The 23459-nt window shown below is 42.4% G+C and overlaps 1 protein-coding gene and 1 pseudogene across 1 annotated transcript; both read left to right on the top strand.

The window, feature by feature from the left end:
• The first annotated feature begins 9172 nt into the window (after positions 1-9172).
• Positions 9173-23342, top strand: LOC146635372 (PRELI domain-containing protein 1, mitochondrial-like). Its single transcript, XM_085349851.1, has 5 exons — positions 9173-9285; positions 11798-11885; positions 20367-20480; positions 22486-22564; positions 23251-23342. Exons 1-5 carry the CDS (start codon positions 9173-9175, stop codon positions 23340-23342), a joined length of 486 nt encoding a protein of 161 aa, XP_085205977.1.
• LOC146635373 (uncharacterized) lies at positions 17760-19071 on the top strand (annotated as a pseudogene).
• Positions 23343-23459: the final 117 nt, after the last annotated feature.

Raw genomic sequence — 23459 nt, forward strand, 5'->3', positions numbered from 1 at the left:
AGCATCTTTACAGGTCTACCTAAAAAATCAGTCAGACAACTACAGCTCATTCAGAACTCTGCTGCTCGAGTCCTCACTAAGACCAAAAAAGTGGACCACATCAGTCCAGCTCTGAGGTCTTTACACTGGCTGCCTGTCCGTCAGAGGATAGACTTTAAAGTTCTGATGCTGGCCTATAAAGCTCTGAATGGTTTAGGACCAAAATACATCAGTGACCTCCTGACCCAGTATGAACCTTCCAGATCCCTCAGGTCATCTGGATCAGGTCTTTTATCAGTTCCCAGAGTCAGAACCAGACACGGAGAAGCTACATTCAGCTTTTGTGCTCCTTATATCTGGAACAAACTCCCAGAAAGCCTCAGATCAGCTGAAACACTCAGTTTATTTAAATCCAGGTTGAAGACTCACCTATTCTCAGCTGCATTTGAATAAAGCACCAAATCCACACTTTTAAGCTTAAATTTCAAAACTTACGTTAACTACTGATTTTATCTACTGTTCTGATTTTATCTGTTTTGATTTTATATACTGTTTTGTTTGTTTGTTTGTTTGTTTGTTTGTTTGTTAATTAGTTAGTTTGTTTGTTTGCTTGTTTTAATCAATTTTAAATCATGCTTTTTATTTGTTTTTGTTTCTGTCTCTGTAAAGCACTTTGACTGTTCTGATTTTATCTGTTTAGATTTTATATACTGTTTTGTTTGTTTGTTTGTAGAGCTCTGGGTAGCTCCCCAGCTGGGTCTAGACTGGGGGCCCGTTCTTCGTACCTCGCTAAGTAGGTTAGCTGGATTAGATTGTTGACGATTTCGCGTGATCTTGGATCGTTCGGTTCCCCGAAGCTCATCCGGGACTTGCTGTCATAGCAACAGAGCCGTAAGCGTAAACCTGCTCGGGAGCAGGTTTACTTTATGTAAACAGGATTAGATCGCGGCCACGCAGGTATGTCCGCTTCATTTATACGAAAGCAACAGCGATATTCCACCACTGTTTCACCATAAATAAATAACATCAATGTAACTAAAGATAATGCAGCACTTGATCCTTGTATTGATGTCACACAGATACATACAGGTCATTCCCCAAAAAAGGGAAATGTACTATTAACATTCTATTACATGTATGTGATTATTACAGATGTTATCCATATTTCAGAGTAGTAATTGTAAATTACTTCGTGTAATCAAGATGAGAGACCACGGCTATAAAAGCGAAGGTGGATTTGGGAAGTCTGTCGCAGCCATGTCCTGTCCGTATACGCGACCAACCCATTGCGGAAGGTGCAAGATTGATAAGGAGAGTCTTCAGAATCCAGCGTATATTGCGGGATAGACAGGATCCTTTAGCTCAGCGCGACAGTGTGGTCATTGAGAGATATCGATATTCCCGTGAGGGTATTATTTACTTAACCAACTTGTTGACGAGGGGGTGCAGGACCACCACCTGTCTTTTTTTTGCTCTGCCCTTTTCTTGGTTGCTGTTATGAACAAACAAACAGATTATTTCAGGGTCTCTTTCCAAGAGACTAAAAGCAATATAAGTGATAAATATTACCATTCTGTAGAATATTCTCATACTTCACTTTTACTTGTTCCCATGTTCTAGTGGGTCCTGTTGTGGCTCTAATGTGAAAGAGGATATAATGTAACATAATATAATATAATGTAATATAATATTGGATAATATAGTGTAATATAATACATCTACCCTACCGCCTACTGGTGTTGGCCAGAGGGGCCGATGGCACAATATGGCAGCCTGGCTTCTGTCAGTCTGCCCCAGGGCAGCTGTGGCTACAACCGTAGCTGCCTCCACCAGTGTGTGAATGTGAGAGTGACTGAATAGTGGCATTGTAAAGCGCTTTGGGTGACTTGAAAAGCGCTATATCAATCCACTCCATTATTATTGTTATTATTAGATTACTTACGAGTTTAATTTGTCAGCAACTTTCTGCCAGCCCTCTCTCCTTGCTTTTGCAGCCTTTGCAGTGTTCCCTTGCGTTCTGATTAAACTCTGAAACTCCTGAAATCCCTCACTCAAGAGTTCTTGCTCTGCTGCCGAAAAATACCGAGCGCGCTCCTTCGACATTTTCGCCGACCAATCAGAGGGTTGCCGATCACTGTTTCTGCTATCGATACGTATCCCCTTTTATGACACCCAGTGATCGCACATTACTTCAGCCAGCTGTACTAATCGTCAACAGCAGGTGTGTTCGGGGAACCGGATTAGCGAGCTCACGGTTAGCGCGATGGTTTGGTCTTGGATGTGTCATTTGATCTTGGATGTAGTGAGCGACGTACGAAGAACGGGCCCCGGGTCTAGTGAGTATTTTAAATTCAGGGAATTTAAAATAGAAAGTAGCTCGTCCGCAGAAGGACTGGTAGCTCCCCTTTTGTGGGTTTAGAGCTCTGGGTAGCTCCCCAGCTGGGTCTAGACTGGGTCTAGAGAGTATTTTAAATCCAGGGAATTTAAAATAGAAAGTAGCTCGTCCGCAGAGGGACTGGTAGCTCCCCTTACGATAAGGGTTCGGATCGCGCGAACAGGTGTGAACAACACAACCTGTGCCAGAAACACGACGCTGATGAGCCTCAACTGTCGCTCCAACAACAGTATGCGACACAGGAGCATGCAAAACAGTTTTGAGGCAGCCACCTAAGAACTTCTGGTGGCAGTTTGTTTGTTAATTAGTTAGTTTGTTTGCTTGCTTGTTTTAATCAATTTTAAATCATGCCTTTTATCTGTTTTTGTTTCTAATGTCTCTGTAAAGCACTTTGAATCACCTTGTTGTTGAATTGTGCTATACAAATAAATTTGCCTTGCCTTGCCTGTAATTAATTTTTCAATACAGTGGTCCCTCACTATAACACGTTTCACCTTTCGCTGCCTTGCTGTTTCGCATGAAATTTTGCATGCTTTGTTTTTTTACTGAGCCCCGCAGGGGACATGGGAGAAAAGAAATGAAGATGAACTTTTGCGAGATCTCGCAAAACTTCAAACTGGTGGGTAACAGACATCTCCAAAAACGTTGGAGCACCTTTGCAAATATGTGATGTCTTAATAAAACAAGCAGATATTTGAAGTGTACACAGCTACATTCTCGCCTGAAAAGGCTGGCCCACAAAGGACACATTTGGAGCAGCCTTTGAATTGGGCCAGCCTTCGTCACCTGGGTCGTCAGCTTCAAGCTGGCAGCCTCTGAAGGATGCAGCCTATTTTGCGAGATCTCGCAAAACGTTTGCGAGATCCCGAGTTACTTTTGCGAAATCTCGCAAAAGTTCATCTTCATTTTTGTTCTCCCATGTCCCTTGCAGGGCTCCGTAGTTTTTTCTTTTTCTTCTTCTTTTTTTTTTCAGCACATTGTGTTCTGCATCCTGATTGGCTGTAGACCAGATAAGAGAGAGATAAGATAAGATAAGACTTTATTAATCACTCGGGTGGGTTCCTCTGGGAAATTCGGTTTCCAAAAGCACAGAACCGACAGAAGTTACAGAGCGTGAGCAGAATATTATATATACACATACACACACACACATATATAAATACAGAGACATATATAAATAAAATATATGAAGGGGATAAATAGAATAAATAGGAATACAAATAAAAATACAAGTGAATTGCACATTTAAAGTATGGAGTCTATTGCACCGTTGACTATTAACAAGAGTATTGCACTAAAAGTATTGCACAGTGAAGTGAAGAGGCACTACAGCTTAGTTCTTCCCCCCTCCTTTGTCCTCCTGTTTCCCCTCCCTCTCCCCTCCAGAGAGGAGTTAAACAGTCTGATGGCGTGTGGGACAAAGGAGTTTTTAAGTCTGTTAGTTCTTGTCTTTGGGAGAAGCAACCTGTCACTGAACAGACTCCTCTGGTTGTTTATGGCCGTGTGCAGAGGATGCCCAGCATTGTCCATAATGTCCAGCAGTTTTTTTAGTGTCCTTTTCTCTGCCACTGTCACCAGAGTGTCCAGCTTCATGCCGACCACAGAGCTAGCCTTCCTGATCAGTTTCTCCAGCCTTGATGAGTCCTTCTTTGCTGTGCTGCTCCCCCAGCACACCACAGCATAGAAAAGTACTCCAGCAACCACCGACTGGTAAAACATCCTCAGGAGCTTCCTGCAGATGTTAAAAGACCTCAGCCTCCTGAGGAAGTACAGTCGGCTTTGGGATTTTTTATACAGGTGCTCTGTGTTGCATGACCAGTCCAGTTTGTTGTCCACCCACAGCCCGAGGTACTTGTACTTGTTGACCACCTCCACCTCCTCCCCCTCTATCTGAACCGGCAGGGAACCTTCTCTGGACCTCCCGAAGTCCACAACCAGTTCCTTAGTCTTTGAGGTGTTGAGTTGCAGGTGGTTTGTGTGACTCCATGCGACAAAGACTTCTGTACTCCTCTTCCTGATCATCCCAGATACGCCCCATGATGGCTGTGTCATCTGCAAACTTCTGAATGTGGCATAATTCAGAGTTGTAGCAGAAGTCAGAGGTGTACAGGGTGACCATTGTCAATCAATCTCGTGCCGTGTCTCCAGTACATTACAGAATGTGTCCAGCTTGTCAAGTTTAAATAAATCTTCGATCGCTACCAGTGTGGCTTTGAAGTGCTGTACTGTGTGTTTGTAAGTTTTCTCGCCAACAAACACAACAATGGCGATGAAACATTTTGCACCGTCAAAGTTACCTGCGGGTGTCTTTGGTTTCATTCTATAATACTGGACTTATTTTTCTACAAAGGTTTGAACTTTGAGAGTGTTTAAACAAGAGAGAAAAGTGTGTAAATGTTCATGCCTGTCTGAGAAAAGTGTATAAAGTGTGTAGTGACGGGTTTTTACAGCCTTAAAACATCTATAATAATTGTATAAAAATAAAGTTGGCTACTTCACAGATTTCACCTATTGCGGGTTAATTTTAGAACATAACTACAAGATAAGTTTGCTTTACTTTATGGGGTGCAGCCCATATTATTGAGTCATTTAACCTGGACTGAATTCATGGTATTTTACCAGACAGGAGACACTCCTTTCCTGTACAGCTCTTTTGGTAGTTCTGTTTAAACAGTGATTGCGAAAGAAAAAAAAAATCCATCCATCAATTCGCTTCCGCTTATCCTTTTCAGGGTCGTGGGGGGCGCTGGAGCCTATCCCAGCTGTCATAGGGCGCAAGGCGGGGTACACCCTGGACAGGTTGCCAGTCTGTCGCAGGGCCAACACACAGGGACAGACAACCATTCACACTCACATTCACTCGCACATTCACACCTAGTGGTAATTTCAAATCAAATCAAATCAAATCAAATCACTTTTATTGTCACATCACATGTGCAGGCACACTGGCACAGCACATGCGAGTGAAATTCTTGTGTGCGAGCCCCACAAGCAACGGAGATGTGCAAACACAACAACACAAACGAGCAAAATACAAGAATGGCCAACCTGAAACTAATAAATATATGTACAATATATAATAGTGTATGCATTTCTGGATGTGTATACTAAATATTTTCCTACGTGTGTGTGTGTGTGTGTGTGTGTGTGTGTGTGTATACACATTTTTACAAATTAAATAGTAAAAAAAAAAAAATAAAAAAAAAAAAAAATAATAATAATAATAATAATAATAATAAAATATATAAAATATACAGAGTTGAATATGTGCAGAACAAGTGGCATTTATATACAGTGTGGAGTGCATAATGTTGAAGTTCCAGTAGTGAAGCTGAGGTGTCTATGACGTGTTCAGCAGTCTGATGGCCTGATGGAAGAAGCTGTCTCTCAGTCTGCTGGTACGGGACCGGATGCTGCAGAACCTCCTTCCTGATGGAAGCAGTCTGAACAGTTTATGGCTGGGGTGACTGGAGTCCTTGATGATCCTCCCCGCTTTCCTCAGGCAGCGCTTCCTGTAGATGTCTTGGAGGGAGGGAAGCTCACCTCCAATTATCCGTTCAGAGCACCGCACTACTCGCTGGAGAGCTTTGCAGTTGTAGGCGGTGCTGTTGCCATACCAGGTGGTGATGCATCCAGTGAGGATGCTCTCAATGGCACAGTGATAGAAGGTCCTGAGGATGCGGGGGCTCATGCCGAATCTTTTCAGTCTCCTGAGAAAGAAGAGGCGCTGCTGCGCCTTCTTCACTGTTTTGTTTGTGTGTACTGACCACGTAAGATCCTCAGCCAGATGTACTCCAAGGAACCGGAAGCTGCTCACTCTCTCCACAGCAGCGCCGTTGATGGTGATGGGGGTGTGTACTTCTCTGCACCTCCGGAAGTCCACTATCAACTCCTTTGTCTTTGCGACGTTGAGGGTGAGATGGTTGTCTTGACACCAGTGGGTCAGGGCGCTGACCTCCTCCCTGTAAGCCGTCTCATCACCGTTGGTGATAAGACCCACCACTGTAGTGTCGTCCGCAAACTTCACAATGATGTTGGAGCTGTTAGTGGCTGTGCAGTCGTAGGTGTAGAGTGAGTACAGGAGAGGGCTCAGTACACACCCCTGTGGAGCACCAGTGTTCAGTGTGATGGGGGATGAGGTGATGCTGCCCAGTCTGACCACCTGGCGTCTGTCAGACAGGAAGCTAAGGATCCAGCTGCAGAGGGAGCTGCTCAGTCCTAGATCCTGCAGTTTCCTGTCCAGCTTCGAGGGAACGATGGTATTGAATGCTGAGCTGTAATCTACAAACAGCATCCTCACATACGTGTCTCTCTTCTCCAGGTGTGACAGGGCAGTGTGTAGTGTCAGGGCTATGGCATCATCAGTGGACCTGTTGTGGTGGTATGCAAACTGTAGAGGGTCCAGTGAGTCGGGTAGTGCAGAGCAGATGAAGTCCCTGACCAGCTTCTCGAAGCATTTGCTTACGATGGGGGTCAGGGCTACAGGTCGCCAGTCGTTCAATGAGGAGATGGTGGAGGATTTGGGTACAGGGACGATGGTGGCCATTTTGAAGCAGGCTGGGACTACAGACAGAGAGAGGGAAAGGTTGAAGATGTGCGTGAACACTCCAGCCAGCTGAGCCGCGCATGACCTGAGGACGCGGCCGGGAATCCCGTCCGGACCAGTAGCTTTGCGTGCGTTCACCTTCCTGAAGCACTTCCGCACATCCTCCTCAGACACAGTGTGCGCACTGACGTCATCCGCGGTGCGCACACTGTCCGGTCTCATGGTGTTCGCTGTGTCGAATCTAGCGTAGAATACGTTTAGATCCTCACACAGAGAGGCCGTGGTCTGCGGTGTGCTGGTTTTCCCCCTAAAGTCTGTTATCGTGTTTAGTCCCTGCCACATACTCTGAATTTGGATTATCCAATTACCCTATCCCCACAAGCTGCATGTCTTTGGACGGTGGGAGGAAGCCGGAACCCAGAAAGAACCCACGCAAACACGGGGAGAACATGCAAACTCCACACAGAAAGACCCCGGCCTGATGTTGGAATTGAACTCAGGACCTTCTTGCTGTGCGGCAAAGGTGTTAACCACCATGCCACCGTGCTGCCCAAGAAAAAAAAAATCTTAGAATTTCTTAAACATTTCTTGCATTTTTCAACTGTCTTTTTTTCATCAACAACATGAAGTGCAGGTCTTCAGGGCCAGCTTATGTGATAGGAATTCTGTGGCAAGTGCAGGGTATCAAGCAAGTCCAGGTGATCAATCACTGCTCAATCTCATCATAACAACTTTATTCTCTTAAACATTAGATCTTTAAACCATAGTCTAAGTGGATATATCACCTGAAACTTAGATTTGCTCTAAATCTGACCAGGCCTGCTTCAATTCACAACTGAAAAGTGTCTGTAGTATATTTTTGCCTGTACAGTATAGTTATTTATTTATTATTTTATTTTGTAACAATGGAAAAAAGTATTTACTCCTTTTCTGTTAGCTGACACCCATCCTAGAGTAAATAAGTGCAACAGACAGAAGTGGTACCAGCAAGTACAGACAGATTTACACTTTAAAAGATTGAGAGAAACTGTATTGTGATCTAAGGAGCTTGGAAGGAAAAGCGTCTGGACTTCTTTAACCTCCTAGAACCTGGCGTCCACATATGTGAACGTCACATTTTGGGTTGCCTAGACTAAAATATGTAAATCATGTAAATTGATAGAGTGAGTGCACAAAGGGCACCAAATTTTTGCAGAGTTGCCACAGACCTCCAAACTTCATGCGGTCTGCAGATCATGTGGATTTAGTCGTGAACCGTTTACCAAGCAGCGCGACCTGATTTCTGCTTGTCTAGTCTGCCATCTGGTGGAAAAAGGCGGTAAGTGCACGTATGACCGCCTGGGTCCACTTTTTTTCTTCTTTGTTTCTGTCTCAAATAAGCAGCTGCTACAAAGAAACCCCCAAACTGCCCCGCTGCTGTGTTTTATCCATGCCGGCTCCCTTACAGTCCGCCGGGCTTTGAGAAACACGCGCTTTAGGTACGTCCGTTACTTGGCTAGCCGAAGCTGTTAGCTTCCTCAGCAGCTACAACAGACTGCGACGTTTACGGTAGAGGGTGTTTAGAGCCTCGGACGCTGACTTCAGCATTTAGATTAAAAAAAAAGAAGACTATGACGAAGCGGCGACCGGCGACCGCGTTAAACAGCTAACTAGCTTGAGCCCGCTGGTGAAGTGCGGTTATAAAACAAAGGGATTAGCAATGCTGGCCTCGGAGCTGTAGCAACACCTAATAACGGTCGCAGCTAACAGTTTTTACAGTAAACAAATGCTATGATGAAAAGCATTGCATAGAAGTACTAGTATTGTGTTAATCACAGGATAAGTCGCTCTACTTTCCACTCTCCTAATGTGAGCATTGGTGGTATAGAGGTTAGCATAGCTGCCTTCCAAGCAATTGAGCCGGGTTCAATTCCCAGCCAACGCAAAGTCATTTTTTCACTAAAGTGGCAACTTTAGATTCTACTGTTAACAATTGCATATTTAAAAACGTGCTCACCCCAACGGTTTTCATTTGGTGTCTGAAAACTAGCGTCTGAAAACTTTTTGTGGTATGAAAACTAAAGTCATTTAAACACACTGTTAGAATTTAAAGCTACCCGGATTTTCAGGCACTAATGCAGGCACAATCAGCTGTCTATGTCCTGTTAATGGGGACTTTGGCACGACTGTCCTATCCTCTCTTGCTTGCCGTGATCAAAGTCAGTGAGTGTTCATAGCAACGGGAACATAAATTTTATTCTACAAACTTAAACATGAAGAGGAACTCAACCCAACCCAACCACCTGCTGTCCAGGCGACTGCTGACGAAGACCAACCGCCTGCCGGGCTGGGCGGAGCGGGTCTTCCCCATGCACATGGCTCGGGCGGTCTACGCAGTGGCGTGTCTAGAAAATTTTTGTTGGGGGGGCCAGGTAGGGGCACAGATTTGGAGAAGGGTGGCAGATTTAATTGGCAGATAATGTTTAAAAAAAAAATTCTACCAACCCTTAACCATAATTCAATAATCCTATAAACCTAATAACCAAATGCACTTTTAACTCTTATTAGAATGAGATTTTAACCACTACGGTGCAAAGTTTTTAGATACTGTGTTGATAAAGTACAAGAGATACAATCAGTGCTTTGTCAGTGTTTACTCAGCATTCAAGGACATCAATATTTGCATAGTATTTTTACTGACATATAGTGCACATATGTTTTGGGCAAAAACATTTTTGAAAATTAAAATACGAACATTTGTAACAAACAATTGACAAATTAGCCAATGCCAATGCAAAACTTTATCTGCCTGTTAAAAAAAGAAGATAATCTTCTCACAAACTGGTGTTTGATTTTGAAACAGGAAAAAAGTGGGGAAACAAATGAAAAGACTAACATTTGAATAAAACCTGAAAGCAAGTAAATACTTTCTATGCTGCCTTATGGTAAACTTTGGTAATATTGATAAAGAACAACACTGGCTGATGATAAAATACAGTCAGCTGGCATGGTGACACTGCCAGTATTAACCTGCAGGGCTGGACTGGGACAAAAAAATTGGGCATTTTTACTACAGACCGACCCACCAGGTAGTAAAGCCATAAAGACTTTGAATGAAAACAAATGCTGTTGTGACAGTGATGTACAGTCTTGTTGGTATATGTATGATTTCTATACATTTTACGTCAGATAAAAACTTTTGTTGTAAGATTTAGATAATTATTTAATAAAAACTAGGTATTTTAAATGAGAATAAGAAAGAAAAGTATTTCTTTGTGCCCACCTTTCCCTGTTAATGCCCTACCTGGCCCCCTGGCAAAACTTTGCTAGACCCGCCCCTGCACAGTTACCAGCTGTCAGCTACATAAAAAAGGATCCTGGTGTTATTTGTCTCTCAGAAACAGTTCATAACTTCAACTCATTCATGTCACCTAAAAGGTAAACCTGTTTCTCCATCACCTGTTCAGCTCTGATGATTCAGTAAGGACATCTCCTGGTTTCATCTTCATGTTTCCCTCTCACCACATATCTAAACAGACATCATGACCAGCAGCTTTACAGCTGTGGCTCCAGCAAACATCAGCTGATACTAGAAATTAATATTAAATACATTCTAACAACAGCTGATCAAGCTTAAACGTGCTGCTGTTGTTTAGCGCAATATCTGCTGGTTTCCTCTTTCTGGCGCAAAGTGGGCGATAAACAAACAAGAGAGACGATCAGCTGATCATTGATCAGTTTCATGATTGAAGTAGCAACAGGAGAGGGAGGGGGAGAGAATGAGAGAAGAGGCAGCTGTGCAGCATAAAGACAGAATAAATCCAGCTTTGTGTCTTTTTTCCATTCTAGCTAAAGTCCGGGACAAACTGCGTCTCTTCTCAGCTCAATACGAAACGCGTAATATTTTCTCTGAATGAGGGACCATCCCATTTTTTTAAGGAGCCCTTGGCAACTCTACTAACCTTATGAATAAAATAAAGTTCACTATCAGTAACATCATAGCACCCACCCAGCTGTATAAAAACTCCGTCAAACTGGCTAGAACGCAGTATGAGTTATTGCAACTGACAGTAAAAAGTCAGCAACATGAAAATAAACTCCACCTAAACTTGGTTTATATCTGACCCAGATAGACTGCAGGTCATAACTTCTTACCTGAAGTTCAGTTCACCTGACACTCGGACTGGCGGCTGCTTCGGGTCTCTCCTCCTGCCTCCCCTTCCCTCATCCACCTGCTGCCTCTGTGGAAGCCCCGTCATAGCCACCACCAAACAACGGAGTTATTTCTACACATCGACCTGCATCTGGCCAATCCACCACCCCTCATTGTTCATGCCATTACAAAAAAAAATAAAAAATAAGTCACTGGGGATATGCCCGGTATGCCCGATGGCCAGTCCAGCTATGTTAACCTGCAACCAAATCTGCAGCTCCATACAGCAATGTTACGACTTAGATTATCTTATAACTCATAACTCTTATGTTAGCTGCCCTCAGTAGCATACTGTCTGAAATATTCCACAGCTGCAATAATTCTTTAAGTGTTATTTTTTTCCTTGGTATTCTAATTTCACCGAAGTTTACTAAACTCAACAAACTTGATATTACTTACCGGGACATTTATTCTGTCCTCATTTTCTTTCACCGAAAAATTGTTTCCTGCAGTGCCGTCTTTCGTGCTTGGCTCTCCTACCTTTGCTAACGTGATGCGCATAGCGCAGAAGCGATGCTGCATTCACTTACACTCGGATATCTGAGCGTCACCGTGAAAACATAATCGGACATTTGATATTTGATTGAATTTTATTGTTTTGCCTTTGGGGTGGCACCAGGGGTGGCCAGTCTGGTTTGGGGGGTGGCCTGTGCCCCCCCAGGCCACCCCGCTGGACACGCCATTGGGTCTACGTCCTGGAAGATTCTATCGTGGACCCTCAGGCCCACACGCTCATCACCAAGACAGAGCCAATGCAGAGGGGGGGGGGGGGCGCGGTATGAAAAGGGGGGGGGGGGGGAGAGAAAAAACAAAACTCTTGGACACTGCTAGCACAGGGCGCCCACAGAAATGCAAAGCAGGAGATGAAGCATCGCTGAATATGTTTCCAAACCAACTTCATTCTAAGCCAAAGACTAGAAAATCTGGTGAAGCATATTTGCCCTTTGGTTTCACCTGCACAAGTGCCAAGGTAGGTCTCCCGTGCAGGATTGGTTTTCCAATTAAGGACGGGAGCAGCACTGTGCTCTCCCAATCACGGACAAACAGTATCCCACAGTTGTTTATGTTTTTAAACCCATTTTGCACAGAGAGGCATTTTTTGAAAAATGCATTGATAGCAATGTTGAATATTATTACACATACAGTAAAATAATCACACCGTGACGCCTCTGCCTTTCTAAATGGAGGGACAGTAACTGCGTTTGTATATGTTAGTGTGTAAAACCTGTAGACAGTAAGATTAACAGTATTTTGTCTCTATCTGCCATTCTGCAATTCATCTCATGTAAACAATAACGTGCGCACAGCGTGACGTGAAAAAAGGCACATACCTTTGACGTTGCGTGACGAACTCTGTATTCCTCATTGTTAAGGAATTTTTATTGTTTTATTTGATTATGCTTCAAATGTTATGTTATACATATTTCACCAGACACAGCTTTCTGTTGAAACAGGAAGCTGACCCTGTGACGCTGACAAGAGATCAGTACAGAAATACATATCCGCAGAAGTTGACTTGCATTATATTATTCTTAGAAATTGACCTGCAACACACATACTCTGTGACACACACACACACAGCTTGCATGCAGACAGACATCAGGACCTGCGTAACAGGAAATGTGATTATATTTGCATATTGACGATGTAACCTATAAAAATAAATGAATACTTCAGTTCGGTGTGATTTGCTCTGAGCTTTTCACCCGTGCAGCACGTTAACCTACACAAGTGTCTCATTGTTGTTTATTCACCTGACTGTTTGTTAACTGTAAATCTCTGACATTTAATTGGTCCTTCGAAGTCGTTAATGGACTGGTATTAATAATAATATTATGCTCCATTTCACAGTGGTATCCTTCCTCAAGTCCCGACGCCGTGACAAACCTGCGTCGAAGTCTCTGCAGAGCGCCCTCCAGGTAGGGTTGAAAGTCCAGGGACGCTAAAATTCGGGTCCTGGCCGACGTTATACAGGCCCACGGCTGTGGGACTTGAAGGGGGACGCCCGACAGACCGGCAACAGCGAAGCCAGGTGATTATTCCACATTTGACACACCTTGCGTAAAATTATCGGTGTTTAGGGTGACACTGTTCCAAGAAAACTCGTCCTACGGGGACTGGCAGTTTTAAGACTCGCTTGTAAGTCGAAACTGGCAGTGTAATAGACACTCGTTTCGCAGTTAAAAAAAGGCTGGAAGTCTAAATTTACTGGAAAGTAAATAAGTGTACGGAAAGTGTCAACTAACATAGGATAGAAATTGCGCGCATAAACTGTTTTTACTGTTTTGTTGGTGGAGTAAGTTGATTTAACAGCACATTAAGGTGGCTGAACTACTCCACTGAATTGTTTACCGTTGATAGCTCACGTACTGGCTGAATGGGAAATTAAAGTTGTGCGTCATCACGTAAAATCGACAACCGCTTTCAAGAATAGCTGAAAGTAGAAGCCTGTTGTTGATAACTTATCTCATTCTTCGTGCCAGTGACAGCTTCACGGGTCTGTCTGTATATTTAACTCAATAAAATACCTTGTAAACAAATCTTCTACAAAACGAAACCAAATGGTTTGCAGTCCCTCTGCAGTAACTATTTTAAGAGGAACCTTACAAACAGAACTAAATAATGAAATATAGTTGGCATGACGATCATTCCCAGATTGTATAAAATAAATAAAAGGAAATCATTCACATGAAAACCTTTTCTATAAAAAGAGAGATGCATAAGGTAGATTAAGGCTGTCTCATTGTTCAGCCAAGGAAAGTGTGTGTAAAGGTAAATGTCTCCAGCCTGGATGACGGGTGGGACTGCAGCCCACCCAGAGCCCTTGATGGATACAAAATAAAATATAAAAATAATAATAATAATAAATTACTTGGTTCAACATGCAACAGAGAGAATGAATGTGACTGAAGGTTGGATCTGAGATGAGGCAAACAGAAGACCAGTCTAAAAAGTAGGCGGAGAAAAAGCAAATTTGTACGGATTGGATGAATTCTAAATTATCTGTTTGCTGAGTAAGATGATCCTAAACTATTAAATTGGCTCAGTAGTAGTATAGTGATTTACACTGATAAAATGTTGTAATATACTGTTGTCATTATATAGAAAGAAAAAGATGATAATATTAATAAAAATATAATATTAATGACAAGAAGTATCCTAGTCAGTATGATGTGAGATGGATAATTGTTATGAAGTAGTCTGCATCAAGCTTAAGGATTGCTCAAACTCAGTATAATGACATATGAGATGAAGAAAATAAAGGCAATATCTAAACCAATTAGGTGCATAGAGGCACTTAACCTGCTTGAAAATCTGTCATTTATCCTAGATAAATATTACTGAGATGTAGAGCACATTTATAATGACAACTAATAAGCCCAACCCTGTAGATAATAGCTAAAGCTACAAGATTGAAAAGCTGATTTAAATATGTGGACACTACTAAGCTAATGAGCAAGTTAAACATTTTTATTTATTTGTTTTAAAGCAGAAGTTGCATAGAGGACAGCACAGGGAGCTGTCTATCAATGAATAGAAAACACACATACACAAATTGTTACATGTGAAATTATTTTTGGAAAGAATCAGAAGTGAGATGATTTTGAATTAAGACATCAGTGTAAAGATGCATGAATTAAACCTGATAATAACATACAGAGGCAATGAAGGAAGCAGCTTACACTCACTGAACATTAACATGCATACGACAAGTAATGAAGACCTGCTTACACTTATACACATAACATGAGTTGGTATTTCTGACCAGAGAGAGGGAAACGGGTAGTTTAAGTACTCAGGATAATAATGAAAATGTCTTAGTTGTGTTTCTTCAGGAGCAAAACAGACCTGGACCAATTCTCCAGGTGCAGCGGTCGGAAGAAACCCATAGGTTAGCAAATTTGGGAAAGAAAACTGACTGCTTAAGGGGTCTGAAACACTGCAAAAGCAACATATGCGAATTCACGTACATGATTTACAAATGCCCAGTTTTAGAGCTGTAAACTGTGAGCAATTCAAAGTTTAAATATATATATAGAGAGATAAAAATAAGAAAACTTTAACTTCAAAGTTGGAATATGTAAGATGTGTGAAATGTGTGAATTCTTTGAAAAACTAGACGGTATCTAGGAATGCCTCAAGTGAAAACGTAATGAACAAAAAAAAAAAAAAGACGAAGAGGCAAAGAGCAATGGAAACACGGACGTGTATAACATAGAACAATTACTTCTGGGCTCTGAACACAAACCCTCTGTTGTCAGATCTAGCAGATCCAGTTGTAGTAAAAACTACCACAACTTACAGGCCAGTTAATCCACAATATCCCTTAAGCACAAAAGCAGAAAAAGGGATCAGACCAGTAATTGCAGATATGGAAAAAGCAGGCATTTTAGTAAAAACAACTGAAACAACCTGTAACACTCCAATTTTCCCAGTGAAAAAAGTAGACACGGGGAAATATCGACTAGTACATGACTTTAGAGCGATAAATGACATAACAGAACAAACCCCACCTGTGGTGGCAAATCCACACACAATTTTAAATCAAGTAACACCAAAGGAACAGTGGTTTTCTGTAATAGACCTATCCGATGCTTTCTTTTCCATACCCCTACACTTTGACTCACAAAAGCTATTTGGATTCGCTGTTGCCAACCAGAAGTATACCTATACAAGGTTGCCTCAGGGATTCCAGAATAGCCCCACTCTTTATGCAGAAGCTCTAAGAAAACCCATGTCATTTTGCACGCTTCCTGCCCCAGGTAAATTCCTGCTATACGTTGATGATATTTTGATTACAGGCTACACACAGACTAATTGCGTAGCAAACACACTGACAGTTTTGCAACATCTAGCGGAGCAAGGCCATAAAGTCTCACAGCATAAATTGCACTTGTGGAGCCAAGAAGTAACGTACCTTGGCCACAGACTGACAGGACAAGGCAGACAGCTGTTAGACAGCAGAAAAGTAGCTGTACAAAACCCCCCCTAAGCCTGTCACCAAACAACAAATGATGAGTTATTTAGGTCTCTGCAACTTTTGCAGATGTTGGATACCTGAATATGCACTGCCCAACCTTTGCAAAACTTGATCTATGGCAAACACTTAGCTCTGAAAGATGAAATAGAATGGACACCAGAGGCAGACAAAGCATTTATTGACTTAAAACTTGCCCTGCAAACAAGCAGTTTTAGCTTTGCCTGACTGTGACAAGCACTCTCCTTCCTGTGGAAGTAGATGGTGCCGAACACAGCTGTATGCTGAAGCTAACTGAAAAAATGAAACCCCGACCAGACATTTTTAGTACACTGCAGCCTACTGTTTTAGAAGCGAAACCTTTAGCTTCCTCTTTTTCAGCACAGAGTGCAGAACTAGCGGCTATCATACGTGCATGCTGCGCAAAGGTCAAGATATAAATATTCACACTGACAGTCAATATGCGTTGCACACCAAAAAAGATAATTCAGAAATTACTAAAGGCAATAACTTCGCAGACCAAGCCGCAAAGAAGGCCGCACAGCAACCAATATGAACTTTAATGTCTGAAACTTCACAGCTAATACCACTTGATGTACTTAGAGATGAATAGGAAGCCGCTCCTATAGCGGAGCAAAAGAAATGGTTAAAGTGTGGAGCACGGCTACAAAATTGCTACACAAGACAGCAGCATTAGTGACAAATAGCTTAAAGCATTTGTCAAGGGGTGGAATGATGAGTATCCTCCCCAAACACTTCTATACTCAAAATTTTGAAGCTTCAGCACAAGAGTTTATCAGAACATGCATGATTTGCCAGAAACATAATGCACAGGGAAACCTCAAGCCTAAAAGAGGCTTTTCCCCAACACCACCGCACCCATTTCACACAATCCACATGGATTTTATTGAACTGAACGAATGTCAAGCATCAAAATACGCTCTAGTAATTGTGGATGTGTTCTCCAAATGGCCAGAAATTTATCCAGTGAAAAGAGCAGATGCAATCTCAGTAGCAAAATGTTTATGCAACCATTTCATTCCTACATACGGCATTCCTTCTCTGATAAGATCAGACAATGGAACACATTTTGTTAATGATGTAATTAGTAAAGTCTCTGAAGCTCTGGGTTTCAGCATCAAACATCACTGCGCATATCATCCACAAAGCGCAGGATTAGTGGAAAGAACTAACGGCACAATAAAACAGAGATTGAGAAAATGTATGGAGGAAACAGGAAGACAATGGCCTGAGTGTTTGGGCCTGGTGAAGATGTGGATGCAACTAACCCAGGGTTCGCAAAAAGCTCACACCCTTTGAAATCGTTCACGGGAGGCTATTTCCGCTGCCTCTCACTAGTGAGCCTATTAATAAGTCTATAAGAGAAACCACCCTAGCAGAGTGGATGACTAAGTTATTTGAGAATAAAGAGATTGTGCTAACAATAAACTGCCGAGCGATATCTCTCCAGTTTCTTGCAGGTTGCAACCAGTTGATTGGATCCACCAAAGCCACTGCAAAAAAGTGAGTGACAACACAAGCATAGACGCCGGTTCCCCCGACTCCTAGGTGTTCTCCTGGTGGAGGAAAGGGCTGTTTGGGTATATCCCGCCCTTTTCTCTTCTCGCCAGTGGTCTACTCACTTGGAGCCCGGGTGTGCCTGGTCATCATGAAGAACCTTGTCCTCATAGTGGCTGGCATTGCGCTCCTAGTGAGCCTACTGATACTCACCTGGAGAGACAAGGACCCACAGCACCACCTGCAGAAGAAATGGTCATATGACAACTTACACCTGAAGGATATGGATAAAGACCACAACCACCCCTGACTGAACAATGCCTGGTACCGGTACGTCTACAACCGAGTACATACAGAAGACAACCACACTGGCTGCTACGTCTGTTCACACCTCCCAACAACAGCAATGCAAGCCACCCTGTATGGAAAATCACCCAGCCTTTCCGAAGCCCTATGTATATTCTACAAAGCCAACAGCGGAACATGTTCCCCCGAAGACATCTTCGCCTTCAAGTTGGAGTTAAAAAGACAAGTCACAAAAACTGACCTGCGACGGTGTAATGGAACACTGATCAACTATAAACCTAATGAGGTAGTATTTTGTGCACCAGAGGTCTCAGACTGGAACTACAGCTGTGATGACCGATACTGGGTAAACCTGAATGCGACCAATGACAAGGGAAAATCTTTCAACGTCAGGAGGGAACCAGGAATACAACATCCAATGTGTTTCACCTTCGCATACGGAAACAGAAAGCTGGGGATGAACCAAAACTGCTCCCAGACTTTCCGGATGCCGCAGGAAAGACAAGGACCAACCAAGACGCAAGAGGAGCACTGATGATGTGCAACCTCATGATCCAATCTGGGGCAGTGATGTGCCAGCGGAGTTCAAGTTGTGGACCACCGGACAGAAAGTCCTGCACTCACTTTTCCCATGGATCGGGAATGGAAAAACCATGCTAAGAATCGAGACTCTTGACTACCGATTTGGACTTTTCCTGAACAGCTCAATATGGATAAACAAGGCTCAGAATGAGGAAATCGACGCGATCAGAATAGTGGTCATGCAACACAGAGTCGCCCTGGACATGATTCTCGCTGAGAGAGGGGGCCTCTGTGTCTTATTCAACACCACTTGCTGCACCTATATTCCAGATAACGTGCATTCTTTGACCATGACCACCGCCCTGGAGAAGTTACGACAACTTAGTAATGCACAGCAACAAGACTATGTCATGAACACAGAGAACTGGCTGACCTGGCTGCTGAGCGGCAGCTGGAGGACCCTCATGATCAAAGGACTTGTCTTGATAGGAGTTCTTCTTTTATTGCTTTGCATGTTCTCTACATGCATTCTACCCTGTATCAGATCGATGATTGACAAAATGGTACAGGCCACAGTAATCACCTATGTTGGACTGCCACAAGAAGATGAACCGGACGAAGAAGATTTAGTATAGGAATACACACACTCACACATACTGAATGATGCTACAATTGAAAGTGTTGAAAGCAAGTGATTGTTGGCTGATAATAAAGTATGATTAAGTGGTGAAATATTTTAACAACAGGAGGGAATGTTAAGGAATTTTTATTGTTTTATTTGATTATGCTTCAAATGTTATGTTATACATATTTCACCAGACACAGCTTTCTGTTGAAACAGGAAGCTGACCCTGTGACGCTGACAAGAGATCAGTACAGAAATACATATCCGCAGAAGTTGACTTGCATTATATTATTCTTAGAAATTGACCTGCAACACACATACTCTGTGACACACACACACACAGCTTGCATGCAGACAGACATCAGGACCTGCGTAACAGGAAATGTGATTATATTTGCATATTGACGATGTAACCTATAAAAATAAACAAATACTTCAGTTCGGTGTGATTTGCTCTGAGTTTTTCACCCGTGCAGCACGTTAACCTACACAAGTGTCTCATTGTTGTTTATTCACCTGACTGTTTGTTAACTGTAAATCTCTGACACTCATCCACACGTAAACGGAAAAAAAGGAGTTTTAAAAAAATCTCAGTTTTCGGTGATTCGAAATGCTGTTTATGTGTGAACGAAACAGCTGCGTTTTCAAAAATACCCGTGTAGTTGTGGACGTAGCGTAATAGTTTACTTTCTTACTGCCTGTAATTTATTGCAAGTTACTTGTATTTGCTTAGTTGTTTACTAAATGTTTGAGGTGTGAAAGAAACCGCAATGGAGCAAAATATGGGCGTGTGTGGTTGGAGGATGTGTTTGTGCGTGTGTGTGCGTGTTGTAAAACAAAGGCAGCAAAAAAAAGTTTGGGAACCACTGTAATAGAGGAACCAGCTGACATGGTTTGAGCACCTGAATAGGAGATCTCCTGCACATCTAGACTTTGATGGACTAGGTCAGGGGTTTTGGGCATGTCCAGCTGTGAGGAGACCTGGGACAGAAACAGGACTGGACTGGGAATGCCTTGCTGGAAAGGCTGGAGATAGTTTCCTAAATGAGGCCATTCTCTCCACTTTTGCTCATCTCAGAAAGGACAAGAAAATGGATGAATTTGCAGATTTAAAGAACTGCACTGGACACAGGTATAAATGCTTTTTGACTGGAAAACTACAAGGCCTCTTACAGTCTGGTTGGTTTTAACATTTTCAGTATTTAACTAAGTTGAATATAATACTTTTTCCTGTGCTTGAACATAGTTTGTGTTTGGAGTAAAAACGGGCTTTTTTGTACATTTTCTACCGTCTCTGCCTCTAAGACTGTTGTGGAGCGGTGTCTGTTTGAAGAGAACCATGGTCGGCCATCTTGGACCAAATTGAGGAGGGAGGCCTGGATCTCCACAGCTGTATATGGACTGGGTCGACCCATACAGGTATACACAAACATACAAATGTTTCAGTCCTAAGGAAAATTGGCCACCAAAACCCAAACTCAACCTACTATCACTTAAAGTATAAAGAACACACCAGCTTCTCTTAGTGTATTTCTGATAGAGATTGACAGACCACGTGACCTTCGTGCATTGCTTTGTGGGTACCCGTGGCAACAAAATCAAAACACTGCATCAAGCGCTAGTATTTCCAGCACCGGTAATCATTAATTCTGTGGTTTTAATCCCTACTTGCATTTTATTTACCCCAAAAACAGTTATGTACAAAACGACGGACAACACGGCAGGTCCGTACAAAGACAGACTTGACGAAAAGGCAAAAAAAAAGGACAAGGAAAAAATCAAAGGATTGAAAGGGTCAGACCCATACGAGCATACAGAGTGGAGTAAGGACATTAGCGTGCTGCCCAACTTTCATCACGGACATATTTATTATTGTATGATCCTAAGTGTGAGTGTATGCACTTCATGTTTATTAACTTCAGATCCCTGCAACAAGCCCAGGTCCAGTTTACTTTTGGTGATTTGGACTATTCCATTTCACAGCTGTTGTTACATTTTTTTCCCTTTTTCTTCTGTACAGGCCAACGAAATCTGTTTGTAGTTTCAGGTTGTAGTATTACACAACATTTTCAGATCTAATAGAAAAAAATAAGCGTTTCATAATTCATTCAATTTATTGTCTTTCTTTATAACTGTCATGACTAGTTAGCGAGTTGTTGCTGGGGAAATTCGTTGCAAAGAGGGTGCTGCACCAAAATTCTGTCTGCGATTGGTTTGGTCTCTTATCAGATTGTCCATTGTCGCCCATAGTTTGCATGGAAGATGCTGACTTGTCTGCAAACACTCAGAAAATTGTGAAGTAATACCTCCTGGCTCTCAAGCCAAGCCAAGATACCAAAACCAACTATGTGACACTTCGTCAGTATCTATATACAGCTAACGTATGGTCAGTGTTTGGGAGTAACGGAATACATGTACCGCCGTTACGTATTTAGAATACAAAATATGAGTAACTGTATTCCGTTACAGTTACCGTTTAAAAAGGTGGTATTCAGAATACAGTTACTTTGTTGAAATAAATGGATTACACTGCGGTACTTTCCTGTTTCATTTTGTCGCGGGTCAGGACTGTTTGGGTTTTGTTTGACAGCTACGTTCTTTCGTTCCAGGCGGCAGCGTTACGGTTGCCATGGTTACAGGGCGACGCTCTCTCTCTCTTTCTGCGACTGTGTGTTTCCTGGGTGAGAGAGCGCCTTTTCGTTGTTGTTGTTGTTGTTGTGCTAAGCTAACAGGCAGAATGCTACAAGCATAGCTCTAAAGAATGTAGCATCATGGGCAGTGTAGTCCGTGTTGCAGGGAGAATGGACTGCCATACACGTTATGTGTCTGTGAGCGCGAGGAGGGAGAAAAAGGCGAGTGGAAAGGTACGAGTTGTCATCGAGCAAAAACGGGAGCTGGAAGCATGTAAATATAATAATAACCACTGCAGCCAAGAAGAGTGCCTGACGAGCCCAGTTGTAAGTAAGCTATTAAGACTCGACTGTACACCGTGTTCGTGTTTTCCTCCGAAAACAATAAGTTCCGTTGGAGCAGTCTTTCAACGCCTCTCTCTGTCTCTCGCAAGAAAAGTTGACCCACACAACAAAGTAAAGCTATTGTTCGGCTACGAGCCGACAGGGACCCCGCCGTATTCGTCAGAGGTCCCTTTACTACAGTTCGGAGTCGCGGACCTTCAGTAATAGTAATAAATCACACAGCAATAGTACATTCACGTTGTTGTAAAAAGCACGATAATATATTAAGTAATCCAAAGTATTCAGAATACGTTACTGTCATTGAGTAACGTAACGGAATACGTTACAGAATACATTTTGGGGCATGTATTCTGTATTCTGTAACGGAATACATTTTAAAAGTAACCTTCCCAACACTGCGTATGGTGCGGGTATTTATCTTTGACTAATTCTTTGTCTTTCTCCGCCAGGAATTCGGTCTCGCCAGGTTTAAAAGTAACCAAGCTAAAGCCATGAGAGGGCTGGAGTACTCTCTCTCCAAGCTACAGAGTAAGTCACAAATACATGCACACACACATTTGTATTTCACCTCTGAGGGCTTCACCAAAACCTGAAGCTTAATTACCACAAGCTATGTGTTTTTGTACAAAAGTCCTGAAACTGTAAAAAGAAATCCAGTTAAAACCAAGAAAACAAACGTCAGCCTATCACAAAACCGCTGTTTTTTTCTTTCTTAAAAAGGGAAATCATCATTTAAAAACTATGGTTTTTATTTTCTCTGATCATCTTTGTCTAATTTAACTTTTAGAGCATTTCATTAAACGTTGGTCTCAATCTAGTATCAGATTGAGACCAACATTTACTGTATTGCACACCTTTGGTGGTGGCTTAGAGTGATGTCAAATTTTTCATTGATTTTTAGATTTGGTCACAGGATTCACATTTTTTTTTATTTATTAAAATATGAATAACAAATGTCATATGAGTCTTCTCTTTTGACTTTTTTATGTAGATGTAGTTTAGATCAGCCTGATTTTCGGTCATTAGAACTTAAACCTTAGATTGCATATAAAAGACGACGGTACACTCCGGGTGTGAGAACTGTGCATTTTCTTTTCTTGTTTTAAACCTTAAACCTATTTTCAGCTCCATTATGCTCATATTCAGTTTATTTTTCACTTCAGGGCTCAGATCAGTGTGACAGTTCCTCATTTTCTACTTTTATTTATCCACAGCTAGTGACCAGGGAGAGTCATCAGAGAAGCAAAAGCCCCTCCCACCACAAGCCACGCCGACCCCCAACCAGAAACCCAAACAGTTTGTCTGAACCTCAGTAGGAACAACAAGCCCACAATACAGATTGACAGACCACGTGACTTTCGCACATTGCATGCCGGGAACTCGTGGCAAAACAATCCAAGTACCGCATCAAATGCAAGTATTT

Source organism: Diplotaxodon limnothrissa, linkage group LG3, assembly GCF_057381915.1.
Source record: "Diplotaxodon limnothrissa isolate DT_005_m linkage group LG3, D_limnothrissa_male_GT1.1, whole genome shotgun sequence".
NCBI lineage: Eukaryota > Metazoa > Chordata > Actinopteri > Cichliformes > Cichlidae > Diplotaxodon > Diplotaxodon limnothrissa.

Excerpts from the sequence above, each read along its gene's own strand:
- LOC146635372 (XM_085349851.1), top strand. The coding sequence starts at position 9,173 with ATGAAGAGGAACTCAACCCAACCCAACCACCTGCTGTCCAGGCGACTG. Across the intron at positions 9,286-11,797 it reads CCCATGCACATGGCTCGGGC|GGTCTACGTCCTGGAAGATT; the intron begins GGTCTACGCAGT and ends GACACGCCATTG. Across the intron at positions 20,481-22,485 it reads GACTGGGTCGACCCATACAG|GAATTCGGTCTCGCCAGGTT; the intron begins GTATACACAAAC and ends TTTCTCCGCCAG.